Source organism: Pomacea canaliculata, linkage group LG2 (genome assembly GCF_003073045.1).
Source record: "Pomacea canaliculata isolate SZHN2017 linkage group LG2, ASM307304v1, whole genome shotgun sequence".
In the NCBI taxonomy this organism is placed as follows: Eukaryota; Metazoa; Mollusca; class Gastropoda; order Architaenioglossa; family Ampullariidae; genus Pomacea; species Pomacea canaliculata.
Genome location: NC_037591.1, coordinates 32,950,608 through 32,975,093, shown reverse-complemented (window position 1 = coordinate 32,975,093; position 24,486 = coordinate 32,950,608). Strand labels below are relative to the sequence as shown.

At 41.9% G+C, this 24,486-nt stretch overlaps 1 protein-coding gene across 1 annotated transcript in view; it reads left to right on the top strand.

Moving 5' to 3' along the window:
• LOC112555840 (arginine-glutamic acid dipeptide repeats protein-like) overlaps positions 1-19,332 on the top strand; it is a 153,785-nt gene extending 134,453 nt beyond the window's left edge. The window contains 16 exon segments of the mRNA XM_025224376.1: positions 1,713-1,915; positions 2,234-2,392; positions 2,722-2,799; positions 2,946-3,038; positions 4,323-5,135; positions 5,137-5,704; positions 7,245-7,395; positions 8,261-8,447; positions 8,885-9,059; positions 9,594-9,711; positions 9,960-10,087; positions 10,701-10,913; positions 13,646-14,008; positions 14,802-14,971; positions 15,428-15,598; positions 15,903-19,332. Coding sequence (XP_025080161.1) covers positions 1,713-1,915; positions 2,234-2,392; positions 2,722-2,799; positions 2,946-3,038; positions 4,323-5,135; positions 5,137-5,704; positions 7,245-7,395; positions 8,261-8,447; positions 8,885-9,059; positions 9,594-9,711; positions 9,960-10,087; positions 10,701-10,913; positions 13,646-14,008; positions 14,802-14,971; positions 15,428-15,598; positions 15,903-15,989 — 3,677 coding nt within the window. The 3' untranslated portion in view covers positions 15,990-19,332.
• The last annotated feature ends 5,154 nt before the right edge of the window (positions 19,333-24,486 follow it).

Here is a 24,486-nt window from a genome sequence, read left to right as displayed (position 1 = left end):
GGCGGTGAACAAAAATTGTGCGAGAGAGAATTATGGAGAGAGGTGTTAGCCAGTTGTGGATGTGGGGGAAGGGGGTTGTTCAGAGGGTGATGGATCAGTCTCTTTGATTGCTAGTGTTGTCCTCTTTCATACCCTCGTAACCTACTGACTGCTGAACAAGTGTATACAGTTTGTAAAACGAAACCTGCTTCATCTGCAAGCAACAAAGCAAATCACAGATTAATCAATCACTTTCACCTTCCAGCCAGTGGCGGCTGTCTGGTGCAGCCATTTTGATTTTTCAAGAAAAAAAAATGGGAGGAGTGGCAAATGCACGTGCGTGGGCATATGGATGCATGCTTCTGTAAAACAGCTGGATAGAAGGTGGGGGAGAGAAAGAGGGAGACGCACGGAGCCTTATGCCACCATATGGTGCCTGGGATTTACGGGGATGGAGAGCCAAGAAGTAGGCCCAGGGAAAAGCCATTGCGAGGTCTGGTCATCTGTTTTTGATTCATCTCCACCTCTACCTTGTCATAGAAAAGGCATGATTTTTCCCCCCATCTCCATTTCTTGTGCAGTGAAGTTATGGGATGGATATCAGTTTATATGTATCGTGCAGCTGTTCAACATGCCCAGCCCTCCGCCCTCCTTTCCTCACCAGACTGGCCTGCCAAGCTGTTACCCCCTACTTCTGTCTCTTTTCACCTCCACCCCTCATGTTCATGTGGCTTTCAACCTATTCTTTTTATTTGTGCAAGCCAGTCCATGGGTTGAGGTTTCATGCTGCTCAGCCTGCATGATTTAAAAAAACTATATGCAATACGCCATGGCTGTAGCAGCGTAAATACAGTCCTTATTTGTGAAATGGAGATACAACCTTGACGAAAAGGTTTGTGAGTGGGAATGTAGATGGTATCACCTGAAAACCACCATTATACTCAATCTGTCTCAATGGGTGGTCATACAGGGGAAGGAACTGCAATCCATTTGGTCTGTGCTGGCATAAGCAGACAGTTTTGTGTGCAGTGCTGTTGACCCTTGTGTACCAGATAACAGTGCTGATGTGGCAAGTCCCCCATCTTGATTGCATCTGTTAAGGCTAAAGGTATTAAGTAATTAACATTACCATGGCCAGTGATGGATAATATAGGCATAATTTAGTAAGGTTATACTTTTGCCTCTGCACTCTTAAAGACAAGCTGTAATGGGGTTATAATGGGAACTGATTTGCTGATCCATTTGATGCTGTTTGAATAGTAAAGAACAAAATGGAAAAAGGTGAACAAGAAGGCAGTTACTCCCAGGAATATAATAAAGATGTCAAAGAGAAAAGCAGCTGCAAATAATTTTGCTTGCTGTGCTGCAGCATGAGTGGACTCTTTCAGATGCACTTTCTCATATTTTTAAAATGTGTCGTGTTCATCTGTAGATATATTATTGGGTGAAAGGAATTCATATTTAAAATTTGAATTCACCTCATTTGAAATGATTCTTTACCAAAAGGTATATTTCTTCACATTGTTGATTTGGACACGAGGACCTCACAGAAATATGACAAGAATGAAAGTTGACTGTGAACACAAGTGGTTAATACATTCACATGTGTTCACATTTACACATGCTTGTGTGTGTGAGCGAGAAAGGAAAAAATCCTAAAACAAAAAGCAAAATGTTAAACCTTAAAGTAAGAAGAAATTTTCCTCAAGAGTGACTAGACTTTTTTGTTGCAGTCTCCAAGGACTGGCATCATGCTGGCAAAGACAGAACACTGCTGTGCACAAAATGCCGGCTCTTCTTCAAAAAGTATGGCGAGGAGCGTCCGCTAGAAGGAGAGAAGGAGCCGTCACCTTTCCTCTTCAAACCTGTCAAGGAGGAGGAGGAGGAGTCCGTTAACGGGAAGCACAATATGCGCACACGACGCAGCACTACTTCTGTAAGTTAGTGTGGTCACAGTATGTGCACACGTCACAGCACTACTTCTTTTACGAAAGCACTTGTTAGTATGGTTCACAATGCTACTGTATGCAAGTGCTTGTTAGTGTCATGCAAAAGTTGCTGGCTAGAATGCACGCGTGCTTATTGGGTGGGTGAGGAAACCTTAACACGTATTAACTTTCTAAGGGGAGAACAGAGGGTCAAAGGTCAGATATTTCCCAGGGCAGATTTCCACACCAAGATTGCCAAGATTAATACCAGAAGCCAGGAAGATGACATTCAGTAACTTTTTTTTTTTTTAAAACACTTATTGAAGGGTGAAAACAAAGGCAAGAAGAGTGAACGTCAGAGTACAAGCAGTCCAGACATTGAGGGCCTGACAGGGAAATTAGGCCGTAAATCTCCTAGTGGTGCTAGCACAGGCAGCTCCAGCAGTAACGACAAGGACACCAGCAAAGACAGGCTTGGAGGGCAGGTGAGAGAGTATGCCTCAGGTGTCTGCACCTCATTAGATTTTGCATGAGGCAGGGATGTTATTCAGGAAATCAGTTTAGTCTTTGGGAAGGTGATAGGCAGGCAATGGTAGCAATAGCTGATACTTTGTATCATATACACCTCATTTTAGTGAGACGGTCATGTGAGTTTTTCAGTGTTAAGTATGCAGCACGTATGTCTACACGGGAGGATGTGAACCCCACCAGTCCTTTCATACTAACAATGCACTTCAGCTGTAATTTTATTGATATTTGTTTGATCATTCAGAGTTAAGAGGATTTCTTACAGCATTTTATTTTTCCTTCACAGGCAAAGACAGACGCCAAAGGTCGTAAACGTCTACAAGCTTCAGATACAGAGGGGAAACCCAAAAGAAGAAAAGATCAGGTGGGTGCCTGCAGTGTTGTGTACATTGAGAGAAGGAGAGAACCGAGAGAGAGATTGTGAAAAAGAGACAATGAGAACAATGTGGGTAAGAAAAGATGAGCATTCATTACAGGAGATATGTTCAATCTCTTTGCTTTTATCCTTAGGACCGGTCTGACTCCGAGTCTATGCTTGATAGTAGTGAGGCATCTGGAAATGAAGATCTGGGCAACGAGGCAGACTCTGATGACAACAATCAGGTCAGCATTGTTTTGATTGGTTATTTTTCTTGAGCAGTCACAAGGCTTTTCTTTGGATTTCGTGTCTTCCACTTTATAAGTTTTATTTCTCTCTTTCTCTCAGACTGGTAATACTCTGTATTTCTTCGAATTAAATAGTACTCACCAAACCAAAATGGAATGAACAAGGTTTAATGAAGAATACTAAAGATTCCCTTACTTGCATGCGTGGTTACAGACTTCATACCTCACATCTGCTGTTGGAGTATAATGAAAACAAAAAAGAGAAGAATTCAAAAAAAACAGGTCTTAGATAAATATAGACTGGCATTAAAGATCCAGCTGTCTTAGCCCACCCAAAGAGCTATGGCATGCTATTCTGTCGTTAGTGATAACAGTGGTGGCAACCCATCCAAATTCTTATAAACAGGCAAAAAGTACAGCTGGATAACATCCCCTTAAAAAGCAAAAATTAAAAAAAATAAAACTTTGCCATAAATGAATTAATAAGACTGCTAGCCTAGCGTAACCATGTATCTTTGAAATAAAACATCATAAAAATGGGGTTCCTTCCCTCATCCATAACCAGAAATATTTTTTAAAAAATGTATCCACAAGCTGTAGAGATGGTGGCAAACCACAACAGGAAATGAGGGCACTGGCAACTGTAAACAACACCTGCGGCATCTCAGAGCAGCAACCCTCCTCCCATACCTACCCTAGCCATTTCCCTTCCATCCTACACTCCCCAATATTTCCCCACATTCTCCCATATCACTGTCTGCCCCACTGCAAAATTGTCTTTAGCTAAAAGCACTCTTCCCTTCCAAAATCATCTTTCTCTCTGTAGGACTGTGTGTTGAGGTGGGGATTATTTAATGCTGAGCACGTACACAAATCACTTTTTTAAAAGCATTCCCATTCAAAGTTACACCACAGTTTCAAGGGGGGGAAAGTGTCTTACTAAGAAGTTTTCAGTGTACCAAATGATTGATTAAAAAGTCTTGACATGCTAGCTCATCTTGCCAGGCAAAACTTTGAAAAGACTTTAGCAGGAAGTTTCATTTTCACAGCAGTTTCCTTTTCCCATGTAACAGCTGTCTTTCTTAATAAATGTTCTTGTCTGCTGTTGTGAAATTAAGATTGTCCACACCCCTTTCCCCAACATTTACTATGTAAATTGCAGACTAATCAGAAGCTGTTCATTTGGAGAAGACGCATACTTAAGATGATTTTATCGCTTAATAAATTTTATATGCACTTTATTGAAGGCTACATGATTGATGTTTGTTAATTATCCCACAGGATGACCTGAGTGCCAGTTCTCAGCCCTCTACTCCCAGCTCCCTTGACACGGAGTTCAAACCTGCAAAAGACTATATTAAGCCTGAACCTCTTGCACAATCTCCTTTAGTGGCTCTCTCTCACACTGTCTCAGCCAGCACAACTGCTGGTGCTTCAACTCTTTCAACTTCCAACACCATCAGCACAACTGCAGTGTGCACGTCGACAGCCATTGTGAACCCTGTGGCATCTGCACAGGACTCAAACTCTGGACTGATTCTTGGAGGTGTGGGGACTAGCAGTCATCATACTCCATCATTGGGCAACTCCTTTTCTCCTGTGACACAGGCAGTGGGATTGATTACAGAGAATAAACAGTCCCTGGGTGTCGGTGTTTCACACCTCACGGCAGGAAATTTGTCACTTCCATCTCGGCAGTCTTCTGAACTGCCTTCTGCAATCGCAACAACAGCCAGCATCGATTCCGTGACGATCTCTTCATTAGCCTCTCAGGCACCAGTCACCGTGTCAACGCAGTCTGCTGTATTGATGCCTTCATCGTCTTCATCTTCATTTGCCAGCTCCTCCTCATCCTCTTCTTCGTCATCACCCTTGGTAGTACCTGGAACTACCATGACTTCTATGTCGTCCACAGGTGTGACACTGATGTCATCTGGCTCAGGCACCAGTGGGGAGGGAGAAAAAAAGTATCTCCCTCCTCAAGCAGCCTTTATCTACACTGGGAGGGCATTTGTTCACCCCATATCACCACCACCCATACTACCCATATGCCCCACACCTGGGGCCTCGGCTTGGTGGGCCTCCACCCCCTGTGCCTAGCCTCGTACCAATCAAAAAGGAGCCTGGCTCACCTTTGCGACCAGACGAGCGCATGAAAGAAGCTGCCGAAGAATCTCACCCAGTCATTCGCCCTCATCCACAGTCGATATCTTCCTCATCAACTTCATCAACTTTGCCATCTCTTGTGCCAGATCAGAAACTGCCCCCCTCTCACATCCCTGTGCCTCCTCCACTCACCAGCATAGACTCAGCTGCTGCCAGTGGTCTGGACCATGGTGGTCTGGTGGGGCCTGACTCTTTGAGGGACAATTCCAGGGAAGCCATTTTGAGAGAAGCTCGAGAGACGCCCCTTCTGGGCAGCAGCAGTGGTGTGGGAGGTGCGAGTGGCGTCGGTGGGTCGGATCCACCGCAACGCACCTTGCTGCCACCCCCACTCACTTCTCTCACGCCATCTGCTCCAGCCACATCATCCTCATCTTATGCATCAGGACTGAGTGGCAGCATCTCGCACCACTTGTCAGGAAATACACCTGCACTGCATGGTGAGAAGAGCTCGCACTTAGAGCAACATGGAGGCATGGACAATGTTCGGCAAGAGGGAGGTATGGATGAATCTTTCAAATTCATTATTTTCTTGAGATGTAAAACTGTGTTGACCATAGCATGATGAATTTTCATTTGCAGACACACTTGTATGCAGAGGCTTTCTACATTTTGAGGCTTCTCATCAAATAGCATATTACCTGCCTGGAAGTGGTAATAGATAAAGAATCTGAAATAAAAGTTACAGACATTTTCTAATTTTGTCGTTTGCTTTGAGGTGACAAATTACAAATTGACTGGTGACATGGAGTAATCTATTTCTAAAGTCATGGGAAAATATGGTATTAGAAAAGCTAAATAAAATAGGAGGAGGGGACAAAGAGTGGAGGTTTAAAGTTGCAGAGTATGTAGTGTAAACATGCCAGAACTAAAACTTCCGGCTTGAGCTCTAATGAGCAGACGTAGTAAGTCAGGACTTTGTGCCAGTCATGCCCAGGAATACTCATTGTAGGTGCAGAGATCGTAGTTTACAGTCCACTGGGCATGCTTGTAGATACATAGAAAATTGCTGGTACTGGTAGTATCGATTCCTGTGGAGAATTCCAAATTCGGAATACTGATATCAATGAGATGGGAAACTCAGCTGTCCAACTTATTTGATGATATGTTTCTAAGACTAGTGTGAAACCACAGATAATACCTAACACTGTAACAGTGAAAGCATGACAACTAATGCAGACAGCACAAATGCTACAAGCAGAATTGATGCAGGTTTTTCGAGTGCAGGTATATGGACAAAGATGAGACCATAGTGGTCATGTTTGGGCTGCTGGATTTCACATTCAGAAAGATAGGATTGATTTAGTTTTCCTTTCGGGGTGAGTGGCGCGATAAACCACAGGGAGTCAACAGATATGGGGGCCTGACTATAGTGGAATGCTTCTTCATTGCATCTTGCGGCAGACACATTTAGATAACTCAGTCTTGAAGCATGTGGCAGAGGACAGAACAAGATAGAGACCTGCCAGCTGCTTTGTTTTTCATACCCCATAATAGCTAAGCTAACTAACTGATCAAAATGTGCTGCACATTAGGTCTGGAAAAGGGTTAATTAATACTTCAAGTCGCTTTTGTCAGTAAACCGGTGAACTGTGACACTGTAGTAGTGTAGAAATGGGCCACTATAGCCGTTTCAAATCCAGTCAGTTCCCTTGCAGACTCAACATTTGAAAGCAGATCTCAGAAGGCACTACTTAGTGTCATTTTCATCAATGTGTCTGGCACTGAACGCAGCTGATCCAGAAACCCCCAACAGGCCTGGGGAGAACAAATAAGCCACTGTCACATTTTTAAGTATGAAAAAACAAATCCATAAAATTGTTCTGTGTATAGGTAGAGGCTTGTTTTTTGGAGCAATGATGAAATCACTAGACCTTGATAGCAATAATTATTATCAAGCAGCCAGTGAAAGGTGGTGCAAGGCAGTTTTCTCAGTGGTGCCTCTATAATGACTGCAGATGCAACGTTCCTCTTTGAAAATTGTGGTGTAAGTTCTGTGCCAAGTTAGACATGATCTTTTCTTTGTCTTGATGACAGCAGGAATGCCACTCTCACTGCGACACACCAAGCAGGAGAATGACACCATTGTGGAAGAGGTGGAAGACTCGGACTCCGATCGGGAGGGTACCACTACGCCAGGTCCCAACCCTACTCCATGTAACAAAGAAGTGCTCAAAAGTCATTCAGCAGTGTAAGCACCAAAGGCCTGATCAAATTTAGACTTTCTCCTTGTTTAGCTTAATCTTTGCTATGTTGCTGCAGTTTTTGGGGGGCATTTTTGATGTTGTTTGTTTGGGTTTTTTTTTTTAGTAGAGGGGGACATGAGAAAAATTTATTTCAGATTGTAAAGATGTTTTGGTAAACACTTAAAATATCTATACATTCCACTCATGTCATACCAGCAGATTAGCATGAAAATATTCCCAAGTTTAAGGTGACAGTACATTCTAGAAAAAAGATTTTTAATAACACTTTGCGTGAGTGCAGTTGACCACACATGTCTCCAAGACTTTTTCAAAAATATCAAAATGAGCATTCTGGAAAACTTAGATGATTGTACTTTACAAAGACACTAAAATCAATCATCTAAGTTTTTTGTACTGTCTAAAAGGTTTTTTAAATCATCTAATACAGTCAAAATTTTCATCATAACTGCTTAAAACATATTTTTTAGATAGTTATTTTATATTTAATTGTTCCATCTCAAAATGTTATTAAAAATCTTCAAAACAAAAAATTATTTCTAGAGCCTTTTGTCACCTTAATTTTTCTTTTGATACCAGCTGTGAGGATATCTGTGTTTTTTAGACTACAATAATTTTACAGAGTAGGTGCTCTAGAAGATGATACATGCTCTGCATCTCTGGCTTTTGTGTTCTGGTAACAGCTAGTACATCAAGAGAAATAGCAAAAAGAAACCTTGAATGAATCTCAACAAAATTTTATGAGGATGGGCAGGAGAGAGAGAGGTTAGCAAAAATGGTTGCAGTCTTCAAAAATAATAAAGAACTCACGTTGATCACACAGCCATGCATTAATCTTATGATTGTTGACAGATTTATTAAAGTGCTGGATAGGGGTGACCGCAACTGCTGCTCACGCTGTGACTTGATCTTCAAGCCACTACCTTCATCAGCTTTGGCTAAAAAACGTGAAGAGCGAGCCAAGAAACAAGCTCCATCAGCTCAGCCAGTCTCCTCTCAGTCGTCACATCAGGCTCAGAGGGATGAGCGGCCTAGAGATGTAAGGCATTTTATTCTGTTTTGTATTGATTAGCATGTGTTTAAACCTTTCAGATGTTCTATGTACATGACAATGGTCACCATGAGATGTAGAATTGAGATTGAAACATGATTATTTTATTTATACAAATAACAACAAAACCATCTCATAAAATTGCCGCTAACTAATGTATATTTGATTCATCATCACGTTCAACAAAGTACAAAATTGAAGGAGCTTTATGGTCAATGTAGAAAACTAATGTGTAGTTTCTTGAAATAAATTATTGCAATCCATTGTCAGTAAGTTTTAACTTTGTTTGGTACTCCCTAATGGTGAAGACTACACAACCAGGATGAAGTGTAATAAACCTGGTATTGTAGGTACATTGTTATAATGCACACAGTCTTTACCTTTGCATGTCTTCAGCCCACAGTTTTTAGCGTTTTTTGTTAAAGCAGAAACGGCCAAACACGCCGCCCAAATCGGCATCTGCTGACCTACAGGGTCCTAGCACAAGTTCCTCTCAGCAACAGCACGGTCCATTTGCTGAGCGACATACCCCAAGGCCCTACCCAGATACCCCTGCTCTGCGGCAGCTTCATGAGTATGCTCGACCACATGTTCTTAGTGGTGAGTCTTCTCAATTAGATGCATAATGGCACATATCTTCAAGAGACAAGCTGTTGAACCAAAAGCAGCCATAGCATTCCTTGACAGAGCAGCTGCATCATGACGTGTTTCTCTTGAAGATCACTTTAGTACCATGTCATATGACTAAAGATTATTTGATGCCCCAATCCAAAAGAGGATGCACCACACAGTCTGCACTGATTTGTCAAGATGTGTTTATCCCCTTGGGGTGTTTTTGTTTTTGTTTTTGGTGGTTGTTTTTTTTTAAGTTAGCTCAGTGTGGTATCCTACTATTACATGTCTAGACCTAGGAGTATAGACCTTTTTTTTTTTGCACAGTATCTTCCGTTGAGTGATATTACTGGTCACAGTCTGGTGGTTTGGTTGTTTTAGATAGCATCTGCTGTACTCAGAGCCACATTACTTATTTTCTTGAGTCTGGAAGAAAAGTGGATAGCCGTTGGTGGGTGCATAAAACCTCTATTGAAAGTTCTAGGAATTATATGGGCTAAAAGATGGAACTTTCTTGTACAGGTCAAGACCCTCAGAGGTCAATAGCTTATGGACTGGCAGGTCTTTCAGGCCATCCCCATATGGATCCTCTTGCCAGCTACCATCGTCTAGCTATGTATCCTCCTGGATCCAGGGAAAGGTCAGTCGTATTCTGTGATTATTAGTGACGCTTCTTTTGACTGACAGACGAAACTATTGACATAACAAATGTAATATTGCAGTACAAAACAAGATCCAGAAATATAAGGCTGATTATAGTTGAAACACATGTGAAACTCAGCTCTAAGCAATGACAGAATAATAAGACATGAAAATGAACCAAAATCCATCACTGGGTAGAATGAATGCTGCTTTACAACAATTTAATCCATGACTTTTGGTCTTTAGGTTGGAGTTGGAATTGGAGCGAGACAAACGTGAACGTGACCAACGAGAGCGAGAACTGCGTGAACGAGAGCTGCGCGAAATGGAGATGCGAGAGAAGCTCAAGGCTGAAATGGATCTGAAGCCGCCAGGTATGCCGGCTTCCAAACCAGGTAAAACTCCCCTCTTCGCTCTTAGCCCTGCAACCAAACATCTGTTTTGGTGTGGCCAGATGTACCCAGCTTGAAACTACTGGCTGTGGAACAAGGCTTGTAAGCAGGCCACAAAGCAGATTGAGCTGAGAAGGCACATAATGTGCTTCAGGACTTGCTACATTTGCTGTTAAAGTATCTTTTGACCTATAGGACACAGTGAAATTTGTTAAAACAACAAATTTTGGTTCAAAATGGCTTCCTTCCGTAAGAGAAAAAAATTTGAGATGAGAAATTAAGAATACTTTCGTGTTCTTATCTCATTCATAATTTTTATTTGAAGATTGCGTTTCTAAGGTTGCTGCTATGGCAAGCTACCTGTTACTGAACTTTCCAGAGAGAACAGGGTTGTTTTGGTCCTCGTTTGGAACAATTTAACATAAAATTTTTAGAATAATTTATTGAATATCATAATTTGTGTGGAAACATATTCAGAAGATGGAGTGTTGCTGTAATTTTCTGTAATAACACCAGTCTCCTCTGAAAGAGTAGGAGAACAAAGACCATTATTATGGGATATAAAATTGTAACTTGCTCTGTTTGTCTCCTTCAGGTATTGAACGTCTCCTGCCACTTAGCGCCACACCTCTTGACCCACACTGGCTAGAGCTGCAGCGACGATTTGGGTACCCACCTGTGGGAGCACTAGCCCTGCCTCCTGGTGCTCATGGATCTGGGGTAGGTCCCCACATACCAGGTGTATACCCGCCAGTGTCCCTGACCAGTGACCTTGTGGCCAGAGAGAGGGAGAAGCTGGAGAGGTTGGGTAAGTGGCCATAGCTGGATCAGGGTGAATCTGGGGTTATTTGGGGAGAGTGCCAATAGATCAGGGCTATTTGGGAGAGTGTGCGAGTGATTATTAGTGTTACTGGTGTTAATGCAGAAGAGATTTGACAGGTTTAAACCATGAGACATTGTGTTGGCCTGCCTGCAGCTGTGACAACACTGCAAAGTCATCTGATATATATAAACGTGGCATATCTGTAGCAGATCATTTAGCGTACACCAATATTGAAACTGGTTTTCCTGATTATAACGACTAACTTCGGCTTGTATTAAAATATTCTTCCTGTGACGACATGTTTGACTTGATTGTAATACTCGTTTAGGTACATTTCCTAGGATTTCAGAGTGGCTAGCACAATATGCCTAAAACATTTTTTTGGGGAAATTACTAAGATGATTTTTTTAATTTGGCTTTAGTAACCATTTAGATTTAGCCTAGATTTCTGTAGGTCACTAAACTAGTTCATTGACTACAAGGTAATACATTATTTGTGGTTAAATCATGTAAAGTAGTGACTTAAAAGTACTCGTCAAACAATACTATTTTCCTGTTTGAGAATACTAGTTGCCTTCGTCTAGGGTGCCAGAACATATACATGATTCTAGATGGATGGCAGATTGTGTCCCAGGGCCTGAAAATGTAAGGTGAAAGTGATGGTCTCCAGAACAATGCCCCTGGTTTTCTTGCTTTGTGCTCATCACCACTTCTAGAACCCTCTCCTTTCACCTAGGACTTTCTGCATTGCATCTACATGACTTAGGCATGACATGAACAAGTGGTACCTTTTAATTTGAAAAGCATTTAGCTAACAAGTCATATCATAGATCAGACATTTTACAGCAGATATTAAATCTCTCATTCAATAGGACTTGCGACTAGTGTAAGAATAAATTAATTATGAGTTGTCTCCCTTTGATCAGTTGCCTTGACTGATAGCTTTTATGTAGAACAGACATAAATATATTTTAGATGTCTCATTCTCATGGTTGTTTTCCTAATTCTTTAACTTGGTGTATGAAAAACTTAAAGCAGTTTATTTAAAAAATTCCATTTAAAAACTGCTTTAAGCCAGACCATAAATAATCAGGAGTTTATTCGTACTGTGATTGTGAATACAGTATATTTGAATGGTTATTTTTTTCTGTTTTAGTTAATTCTTGTTGGTGATCATTACTATAGAGCAATGTTAGGGTAGAAGGATACTGGGCAAAGTGGTTGGTTGGAGGAAACAGAAAAAATAAAGATAGGTTGCGATATTTTATGTTTCCTTCTTGGAACTTCTTAAGTCATAGCTAAACTAGGATTTGTGAGTTATCTATTCACACCTATTGTGGTTGAGCATACTTTATTAGTCATTCAAAGAAAAAAAGAAGAATACAGAATGTAACAAATGTTGTCATCTTGATTATTATTTTTATAATTATGGAACAGTTACATAGGGGGAATCACAAATACAGTATTTTAAAGCCTTTTCCTTTTGTATTACTATGGTATTGAATGATCTGCTACAGTGAATGCCATAATAAGACTAGTTTTGAGTATCTGCATTCATTTTCCAATCCCTTACCACAAGCTGTCAATATTTATGCAGAAGACAAGAAAATGTGATGGAAGAATGCCATTATAATATTACCAACTGTTTTGATTCAACAGCTTTTTCAATTTTCATTGTTCACCGTGGTGCATTATGTCTCAAGAGAGAGAGAGCAACGACATTGCTTGCCACAAAATCCCTGGCTGGCTAGAATATGCTGGATCTTGCTATGAAACCTCAGCAGTTGCTTATGCAAGGACTTTCTGTGAGGAAAGATGCAGGCCTAGCATCCACACACTAAGTCTTTTTATATGGAAATGTTGAGGGTTCAAACCAAGAATCCTGTTGATGAATAGGTCAGGCCTCAGAGCTTTCAGCTTCTTTATTTTGATTTCTTCCGTCTCATTTTCTTAGCACCTGCTTAAGCAGATCAGAAAAACATGATTATCAAAAGCCCCCACCTTTCCATTTCTGATTTTTTTTTTTAAATGTGTGTATGCTGTTGCAGTCTGGGAGCAGGCTTCTCATATATGTCTATGGAAGACACAAATCTCTGAGAGATTCCCACGTTTATGGAAATGAGGAAATGATTGCGGTAGATACTAGTACATGATTATGAGAAAAGTAAAAATAAACAGTAATAAGCAGTAGGAGCCACAGATTAACGAGACATTCATGCAAAACATGGAAAGTAGTTATGAAAAAGCAAATGCAAACCAGGTTAAAGAGTTCTGTAATCATGATTATCTCTACAAGAATGAACAGAAACCACAAATCTTTCAAGAGAACATGTTCCTGTTTATGTTGGAATTTCGATTATAATTTGATTACAATTGTGCTGACTTGTGATGTCAGAACTGCACAAATGGATTACTAGTTGAAATTTGAATGGGAAGCTTGCTTTAGCCACTTGTGCTCCTGCTATTATTATTTTTTATTTTGGGGGAAGGGGGTGGGATATAAGTTTTGGTTTGGAGACTTAGAGCAGTATTTGAAGTTGTGGACAACAGTCGGTAATAGATGCAATCAGAAAACCCACCTTGGCAAGTTTATTTGCAGGAATTGCTTTCATCTCAAGAGTGAAGGCACTGAGTTGCTTGGTTGTGGGTAGGTTATAGAAAGTATCTAGAGTACAGAAGACCTCCAAACAAGGCACTGTTATTTTGTCCCGCTGTAGGCCTGCCTACCTCACATCCCCACCTACCACCAGAGATATCCTACGCCAGCGCTGTGGAGAGGCTGTCTGCCGAGCGTCAGCATGCAGAGAAGCTGGGCCTGGTTCCACCTAGCATGCAAAATGAAGCCCTGGCTCGCCTGCAGATGGCCAGTTTTGCCAACAACGCAGCAGCAGCGGCGGCAGCCATGCATGCCCACACTCACACCCACGCCCACTCCCACACACATCTGCACCTGCATCAGCAGCAAGAATCATCCAGCCTGGCCGCTGCAGCAGCCCTAAATAGTATCGGTGGTGGTGGCAGTGGCTTGCCTGCCATTCATCCACTTGCACACCTGTACCCCCCACCAGTTGGTCCCCCAGGTAAGAACTATGGCCTCACAATAATGCTCCTTTCGTGGTTAGAACACATTTTTTCAAATTTTTATTTTGTTTATTACCCCTTCCCTTTGGAGACAGATTGGGGCGTTAGGGAAATATCTGCATGAAAGAGATGCTTGTTTGAGCAAGAAAAATAGTTCGTAGAAGAAATGGTCATCAGGTAAGATAGACACTGCTCTGATGGTCAGTGGGCAAGGGTAGGCCAGCGATGCTTGAAACAGCCGAGGGATTTTTGTGGCAGGCAGTTTTGTGGTTTGCAGTGAAGCTTCTGTGCTGGTGCTTGTGGTTAGTAGATTCGGCTTTTCTCTCTTTTTTTTCTTTTTCTTTTTTCTTTTTTTTTTTAATCTAAATCATGCACAAAGTTGTGCTCTGCACTTGAACTAAATTACTGGCTTCCTCCATTTTATGGTATTGCCTTCAAGTGAGCAACCAGAAGAGAGGCTTTCCTTTAATTGTACCTACAGTTAATAATAAAGTAAGAAGCAGTTTTTGATATTTGAGTTTTGAAGATCAATATTTAATTTACAGAAAAAAGATAGGTCTAAAATCTCTTCCTTGTTGTGGGTATAACACCTTTTCCCAAATCCAGAAAAAAATTATTTCGCCCTGAAAGGGTCTGCCACAAGCATGTCCATAAAGTGAGTCACCAGTAACAGGGCAAGCTTCACTGCTTCCACTGCTCTCTCCTCAAAGACAGTGCTTGGGGAGCGGATGGCAGTAGATGTCTAGCTGCCATTGCACCAGGTACTAGAGGCTGACTGCTGCATTCCCTCAGCTCTTCTTGTTCCAGAAGGCCAGCAATCAGAGCAGCTGTCAAGTCGTATGATTTACCAATATTACTCACAACAACTCACCAATGACCAGCTCATCTACATGCAGAGAGTCACTAATGAGTTTTACTTGCGAACAAAGCAGGAACGAAGTCTGATAGATCCAGCTCAGTTGGTTTATCAGTTTTCTCGTAAGTGATTTAGCATTGAGTTTTGTAATTTATCCAAATAAATTAATGTTTTTGTGCACAAATGCATATGAAGCGTGCCTGTTTATTGAAGGTTAGTTGGGATGTTAAATAACAGGGTTTGAAACTTTAGAAGAATGAAGTATCACTAGAAAGCAAGGTTACAATATAGTCATATCTCCACTTACATTGGGATACAGTCCTGACCGAGCATATAGGCATGATGCTATGTATACCATGGTATGTAATGTTGTTTCATGTATGACAATATCACATAGTTAAAGCTCGTGTTGTTTACACTGTTAGTGATGCCACAAGAGTGGTAGAGGCATGCTCAATGTTACCCTACTTGCACACAGCCATGCAGCTCATGAAGATTCTGTGCTCTGGCCCTGTGCTTGTTGATGCTGCTAGTTGACATTGCTGTCTGGTCATTGGTATAGGTGCAGACCCAATGTCTGGGTCTCCCCAGTGCTAGTGGTGCACCCTCCACCTTGGCCTCCCTTCACCCAGGTGCTCAGACTCTTCTACCTGGGGCCAGCCAGCGGGAGCAGGATCTTATACAGCGTGAACTTTACAGCAGAGCGTGCATGGACCCGTCTTTTGCACATCAGGTATTTATAAACCCACCATTAGCATTGTCTGCTGCCAGACTCCTATTAAGCATCAAGTTTTAAAGTGCTGTAAAACACTTCCACACCTTTGAATTCTTCTGCATATGCTTGCTCTCCATGTTTTTTGTTTTGTTTTTAGCCCACTCCCTCTCCACCCCTGTCTTCTGAACTGTCCTCTTCATGCAAATGTCTCTTTCAAAATCTTTTAATCGAATATAACATTGGATTTTGTAGCCAGTTTAGGATGTACTTTGGGAAAAGTGCTTGTTTAAGTAATTATTATTTTTTTGTTTCATTTATACAGCTGTCCGCTGCCCAGCATGAAGCATTTCAGCGCCAGCTTGCCTTGGAAAGAGAGCGCTATGGAGCAACAGGGCACTTGCCGCACTAGCATCGTCAACCCCTCCATGCTTGCAAGGGGCAGTCCATTGGAATCTGCTTAGAGGAAAGTTTTTCCATTTCCCTGGTGCAGGTAGCAGCATCAGTGTGGCCCAGCTACCAGAAAGGGATGATGTTGAAGGAGAGTTTCCCTTGTTGGTTGTGACTGTAGGAAAAATATGGCTTTCAAACCAAGACTTGCTGTCACCTGTTGGTTTCCCTATGATGTGGAACCAAGGACCAGATTAATGTGAACATTAAGGTGACTATCCTGTTGCCAACACTGCAACAGTGTTCTCCTCTCCCCACTTCCAAATTGTCAAGTGTTTTGTAGTCTGTATCCAAGTGAAATGTTCTGAAGGTAAACACATTGTACTATTATTGGAATTGAAGGGCGATAGTTGATTATTTATGAGTTGGTATGAGTGTTTCTGATGTGATGCATGCATGTGCAAAAGCATTCACCACCATCAGTAGCTTGCACAGAGTCACACTCTTTACCTGTTCTCCTCTGACCTGAAAACTTTGCTGTTGGCTTGTACAGTCTCTCAACAAAACACTCTAAACTCTGAAAGCCTTGAGCATCTTCACATCTGTAAGTTCTTCTCTTTCACTTCTTCCTGATGAAGTCCCCACCCCCTTTTCATTTACTGTTGGTAACAATGTTTGAGCAATAAATTATCAGCAATATGGTTTGATAGTCACCCTAAGCACCAACAGATTCTAGCTCATCTAGAGGGATATTGTTTATGACATGCCAGTTGTGAGATGCACGGTTGCTTGATTTGCAGATATGTGCAGAGTTCAAGTAACTAAGAACACTCTGGTCCTTTTATGATTGACATAGCTCTCGAAATCAGGTTTTCATGTAAATATCGGTGAAGTGCATAAGTGAGTTCAGAGTATTCTCTTCATGTGGCAGTTTTAGTCGAGGCTTACAATATGATAATGTCATTGTCTCCTCGGCTTAGGCTTGTCACATTCAAGGTGCATAAAACCTGCTGCCTTGGATCCCCACTCCCTTTTTTTTTAATGTTGCCATGCAACATGTGATGCATCATTGACAAGGTCCTTCAGAAGCTTGGGCAACACTCCGTAATCAGCCAAGCAGAAGTTACCTGTAAAGTATCAAGTAATATGTAGACTTCAGGGCCACCATACCACATGGGAATACGGTACTGCAGTATCTAGTGCCAAACCTGAACAGCTAGGTGCCAAACTACTGTCTTTTGTTTGTTTGTTTAATCATCTTAGCTAGAATATGTGAAGTCATCACAAACTATTATGAGCATTATCAAAGGTGGTAAAAACACTGGACACTAATTACTGGCAAATAGTAGTTGATTGCAAAATGCAATCAGAGGCTGGAGAACTTGGAATGGTAAGAAAATGTGTGCTCTGGGCTGTGTGGTGTGTTCATTTAGAGCATGTGGCAACAGTCATGGATTTCCCATCTGATGACTGACCATCTGTTAAGTTCTCCCCACCCCCTACAGATGTTCTTAACAGCTGTACATCGTGTGGCACCACTTGCTTGTAAGGTAGACATGGATTTTCTGCTACACAGGAAGCCAGGTACCCCATATTCCCAACATAAGGGAGGAGAGATGGGGAGGGGTCAATCATTTCCATCTCCTTCCCCATTTCAGCCTTTGTTCCTTGTGAGTTTGATGTGCTTTAGTCACATTGCATAAAATCATCTTAAAAGAACCTAACTTACACTCTTATTTTAATTTTCACTGATGCAAGTTTTTCTACACCGTCAAGGGCATAATGAATATTCTTTACTGTAACAGTTGGTGGTTGTTTGTCCCAAGGCACTCTTTAGTATCTGCATTGTTATGCAGTTTGTTAAGGGTACATACGTGTGAGTGGTGTGGTGAATGAATGTTTGTATATATACCTACTTTCACACTTAAATAAAAACATGCAATGAGCAACTTTGCGGCAATATGTAGATTTGTGCAAGATTTTTTTTTTTTCCGGTTTGTGTTCTGTACAGTTATTCTAAATCATACAAGGGTCCGGCTTTCAGTCAGTATTTTGTCATTTTGGGTGGCTGACCTTTCTCAGGCAATAGGTCAGCCGAGGGTGTTTAAGTTATTACATTATTACAAAAACATAAGAAACAGACACATAACTACTCAATTCTATAAAAGAAAAATCAGGGCAGTATTGCTGGTGCAACATCATTATTGAAGCACCTGAATTAATGACCAATTATCAAGGTCTACTGTCCCTGAAAAGCCTGATTTCTGTTTCTTTTTGCCGCAGAATTTGGTGGCTGTGGAGGTGGTATTTTTAAAGTCATAAAGATGCCTCATATAGTCACATGTTCTCCCTTCCCAAGAATTTTGTATACAGACTTATTGACAAGATTTTTTTTTTTCATTCAAAATGTATCTGTATATTTTGATGTAAAATTCATCATTAATGTAATCATTCAGTCTTGTGTATGTGACATTTAGAATGGTAGGAGATTTTTTTATTATTATTATTTCTTTGGTTATACACATCATCCCCAAGTTGACACTTGCTGTGCAAGGCTGGAAGCCATAAATGGTTTATACTGTCAGCTGTAAATTTAGAATTTAAAGTTTTGTGTACAACCATTTTTTAATGCAACATACAAACGGTTCTTGTTCTTTGGACAGCAGACTTTGATATGATAGGTGGGGTGAAATGTTCATAAAAGGAAGGGAAATTACTTGTCTTTTGAGTCCAAATGAACATTTTGTGCCCACCCAACCCCCAAGTAAAACAGTGCGTTCTCGCCTAACGATGGCTCTGTTGATAAAGTTTCTCAATTCCAATGTAACTTGGATTATGAAACAAAAGTACGGTGCAGTTCTGCAAATTGCAGCACCAGATGCTTAATGTTGTAGCCTTAGAACCACATCATATATTAGTCAAAGTTGGAGAAGTCTTCATTATCAAATTCTGCAATATTATTTCTGACGAAAGAGTCAAAAAAATTAAGTTCGGTCAAGGTTGTTGTGGTGGACCTAGGTCTGAGTCTCTCAAATCACAACCTTAAGTCTGCACATTACTTCTCTTCAGGCAGCTTCAAGTGCATGTCATACCATGCACTGTAAAACTCGACTGATAATTATTAACCAGTCTGTGGCCAACAACGGATTTCAGGCTTTTAGCATTTAGGCGTTTCCAACTTTGACTTCTGTATGTGCAGTATTCATAAATAGGATTGATATTTCTTGGAAGGACTTTATTTTTAAAATTCGTTTTCAGTTTTTGTTACCTCCCCTTCCCTTTTCCTCCGAAGGGAAAGGGGAATGTGCACGTGTGTGCATGCCAAGGATAAGAATGTACCGTCTAATAAAAGATTTTTATGCTTGCGTGCATGGTCCTTTGTAGAAATCACACCAGCGCTTTCCAATGTTTGAGAGGGATGTAAAGGATGTTTACACAACTTGCAAGAATAGAGCAGCTCACAATCAAGTTTAATTAAACTCCATGCATATCACATGGAAAAGGTTAACCTCTCCACCTGTACATCGTCGTTGCCTCGATGAGAAGACGCCCCAATTAGGAAGCACGTGTTCAGCAAAGTGAAGCGGGTGGGTAGCTTGTGCAGGGGTTGTCTGCTTCCTGCGCTGCTGTTTGCCGAGTCGTCATAAACATTTGTTAACACACTTGTGAAACATCTGCAGGCCTTTCCTCCCCTATCTCGTCACTGGCTTAGTTAAATGTTCCTCGAGAACTATGCTTTAGTGATCGGGGATCTTTGTCCTCCATCTCCTGTTTCAGAGCAAAGACTTCTATTTCACTCTTCATCGCTTCAGTCTTGCCATGTGACTCCATTTAGTATCTAACTAGTTTCAAAACTTGCACAACTCTTCTCTCTCTTCCGCCAAACGAGTTCCGAGTCTACTCTTTCTGAAAAATGCCACTCTAATCCGTGCTAGAACAAGTTTAAAACCCGTGAAATGGTGTTCACTGTCCAGCATGAGTGTTTTACGGAATGCATTTGTGAAGATGTTCTGCTACCCATCCATCTTCTCTCACTGTACAAGCAAGTTTAGGAAGTTGTACCATTTTGTGTGCATGTTGTATAATCAAACCTATAGTTCGCAAAGCTACAGATACATGGTCCATGTCCCTAAATTACAACAAGCAACACCTAGATACATTTTCATTGTCTCCGGTTGGCTGAACAGACCAGTGTGTAGCTCTTGTTGACAATTGAGAACCTACTGGAAGTTAAATCGTTCTTTAATCCTCCCCCTGCTCCTCTTACCTCCGCCCCAGCAAACAAAATCATGGTTAGAGCCAGGTTAAAGGCCACGGAATGTCCTGTGTGGAACACAAGACCACCAACTATGTGAGAAAGAGGAGTAGGGTTAATAAAATCTCCAGACAATGTTTTCATCACACGACTCTAGTGATTTTCAAGTGTCCCTTGGCTGTCGACCGCTTGTGGGTCACTTTGATCCTAACCCTATAAACCATTTAGAGTCCTTTGGCCAAACTGTTCTCAACAATTAAGGCCATTATTATTATATAATGAAATATCCGGGATAGTACGGTGCTTTTTATACATCCATAATATCCACGAGAAGAGTTCAAACAAGAAATCAAAGTGTATAATGAACAGCCAAGATGAAAACTGCTTGCCGCTCAGGTGAAGGGAGGTCACATCGTAATTCGTGAATTTAACTGTCAACGTGCTAGTAACCAGTTTGTTTTTTCTTAACTAACGCACGGACGACTGAGCATCACTTCCGTGGGTCCAGGGAAGATGATGAGGTGTTAATGCAGTCGATATTCATTAGATGGCATCCTCACAAAGGGAGAAGGACTGAGGAAAACATCAGAGATACACATCGGGCGTGCATCTACGTATCGACAAAAGTCAGAGGCTGGAACTGAATCGTCTTCCCCTTCCCTCCTCCCTCCCACCCATCCCCGTCGTCTCTGAAGGCAGCAAGCAAATGCTTCACCATTCTTTCCAAAACGAAAATGAGAAAGGTTGTCCTAACCCCCAGGATAAAATAGTGTCTCGCTGCCTTTCGTGTCCCTCTCTTGCTGACCTCTTCTTTAACCTTCTAAACTTGCGTAGACACTGATTGCCAAGCCACGTTTGTGGACATTTCCAGAAGTGTAAGGGTTAATGTCCCCTCTGTTAGTACCCACACGTGACATAATTTCATCGAACGAGAGATGAACACCATCAGGCCGTCGGGAAACTTTCGAATGGAAGACTAAGGTGTATAGAAAACGAAAGCCAGTTTTCCTCTTATTTTTGGTCTAAATTCTTGGAAATTGCAGATAAATAATTTTAATAAGTGCCTTGCAAGTGTTGTTTGTTAGTTACCAAAAGTTCAGATGCATACGACTACTACTCACAGGGGAATGTCCACGTGACGCAAACTTTTCAAATGAAGCGCGTGATCCATGTAGAACACGTCACGCGCAAATCGCATCGCCTCCAACAGGATTCAAAAATATCTATCAACACAAACAACTGATTGTTTTGTCGCACGGCTGTAGTGGTCTGACGATACTTGCGTCTCTAGGTTCCCCATAAGAAGACTTTGGCACACGACTGTGAATGTAGTTGGCGGCTGGAATGTTCAGCACTTACAGGAGTCACTGAAGGGTGAAGGAAGAAGTGTGGTGTAATGTCAGCTCTGGTAACACGAGCTCATATTAACATATCTTTTTGATATTCACTCAAATGTAACATCAGCAAGGTGTTGCATGGTGCAAGGTCATGTAACAGGATGTGCAAACTGCACTCTACACCTGCGCCGGGGTAACACAAGGAGTGGATGGTGAGAGCCACGTGTTGTAATTTAGTGACAGCCGAGAGGAGGAGGGCTGAAATACCAAATTGCCTAAACAACCCGACTGATCATGCTGTACATACATTCTTCTAGCAGTAAGAGCCACATGCCCTAGCTGGGATGTGAACCCTGCACACCCAATCCTCACTGGACTGGCGCCACCGGGTCGCATCCACGGCGTCCAAACCCAAATGTAAGCACGTTCGATACCCGTCTGACGCAGCATATTTTCGCCACTTAACCCAGCTGTAAAATGGATACCTGACTTAGAAGGCAAGTCACAATGAGAGGTAAGCCGGCGAGGGAGAGAAAGACACCACCATCACAAGAAAGCTGGCGGCTAGAAAATCAGGGGAACCTCATTCCCCAGGAACCTAAGGTAACTTTCACCTCCCACATTTTTTCGTCGGCTAGGAAGCATCAGGGGGTCGGTCAGGGCTTCAGGGGCGTAGTAGTTATGAAGTGTGGGTTAGTCGTTATCCTGGGGCAACATGGGGAACTCGAGGAGAAGCGTCTTGTTTCCAAAATGTATATGTCCAGACCCCGCAGATGTTATTTTACCCCCGAGGGCGTAGTTCTAAATCAGTGGCAAAGGTGCCCTGGGATAAAATAACAAAGTAGTGTCCACGGGGTCCACATCGTTTTGTGACTTTGGAAACAAGACGCTTTTCCTGGAGTCCCCCATACTGCCCTGGGGAATCGTCCTACTTTCCCTTCATAACTACGGCAGGTGACTAGACGAGGGTGTCTCGGTCCGCACTTTCTGCCGCAACAACACGACTAGAGCAGTGTCTGCTCGGATTGCTCGAGCAGGCACGAGACTTCAACGATAACCCTCTCCTCCCTACGACTGCTGACGTCACCAAAATGAAGGTGCGGTTACAAGACACAAGATCGAGATCTTACCAAATGTAAATACCAACCACCCCACCGCCAGTGCCACTTAATGCATTCAAACATCGAAAAACATAGAAGACGTTTCTTGAAACACATTTGTTGATGTCAAGACTACAGCTACTGGGAAAACTGGTCAAGTGTATATTACTTAAGATTAATTAATCAACACCATCTTTTTTTTTTTTTTTTTTGTATGTCTTAGTGAAAATGAGAATCTTGATGACGGAATGAATTCTTGATAAAACATTGTTTCAGGAAGTGAACAACACTCACCGCAAGGACTGTTGCTCATGCTATGACTTGCAACCCTGTCGCCATTCACTTCAGAGTTGAAGTAGGACACACCCCACTAGAAGTACCCAGAAAGCAATCTCTCATTGTGTAACATCAGCACACTTACACTGGTAGTACTTCTCTTATCACGGAGGTCTGTAAGAGAATTGACTTCTGTGATTGGGAAAACAGACTTCCTGGGTGAACCACACGCTGGGAAAATCCCCTCAGCAAATCCACCGCCACATTTCTCCTTTTTTACGACTTGATAAGAGAGGTGGAGGGTGGGGATCAGTAAATAGCTCGACCCCACGACAAGTCAAATCTCTCTTATTGCTTATTGTCGTCGGTGACCTGCTGCTGGCTTTACCCACAGTGGATGTACGTGGACACGTGGTGGCACCGGTGTTGTGACCAGATTAACATATTGCTTTTATTGCTCTCTCTCTCACACACACACATGCGATACACATGCGGCACGCATGCACTCAGACTGATAAGTTCCGTTTAATTGTTGTTACAACAGATATAAAGAAAGTGAGTCAAGCTCAGACTTGACAGATGTACTCAGCCGGCGTGTACCCTTCAACTTTGGACTTGAAGCCCTCACTCAAGTTGGTGAGTTGACTGAAGAACCTATCGCCGACAACGTAAGAGATAGAGGAAGGAAAGAGAGAGGAGAAATAAAGACGAAGAAAGACCAAAGAGACAATGTGAAAAAGATCGAGATTAACGAGCGCAGTACTGAGTTTGGGCTCCGACTGTACAACAGTGACGACAATAAGTGTTTTGGGGTTTTTTTTTTTATTTATTAATTTCTGTCTTCCTTTTGCGTTTGCTGCAGCATTATGCTCCTCGAGGAGTAAGAAGGACTACACTAACTTTCTTTTGCTTGTTTGTTCTGTTTCTCTCTCCCCACCACTGTCTCTTTTCTCTACCCCTCCCCACTTCTTTTCTCTCTCTTTCTCGCAAACTCTTGTCCGTCGTAAATCAGCACAAAAAAAAAATTAAAAAAAGAAAAGTTATCAGAAACAAAAAGCATTTTCACATTCGAAAAAACATCGGATGTTCCCCAAAACAGTTCGTTGCCAAACGATTCAGACAAATTGTGTTTTCTACTCGCCATGATCAGATAACCGAAACTTTTAACGCGACGCTTCCGTTTGAAATGACGTTTCCATTGTACTATACACACTGACCTCTGACCTCAAGCAAGCAATCACAGGCCGAGTTCTTGTGCCGCCAGGCAACGTCCCAGCAGAAAGGATCGTTAGCTCTCGACATGATCGCGAGAAAGCATTCATCTCTAACTCTTACTCCTACTCCACAGACAACACAACTCGAGACAACGAGCCATGATGTTGTCGTCTTCAATCTGTCTGCGCCAGCCAAGCTTCATTACTGAAAAGCCGAAAACACCCCATATTTTTTTTTTGTAAATTCACATCTTAATGTTTACAGATCCCGAATATCTCTTCATTTGTGTGTGTGTTTTCCTCTCAAAGAAAATGTACAAAGTGCTTTTCTGTCAGT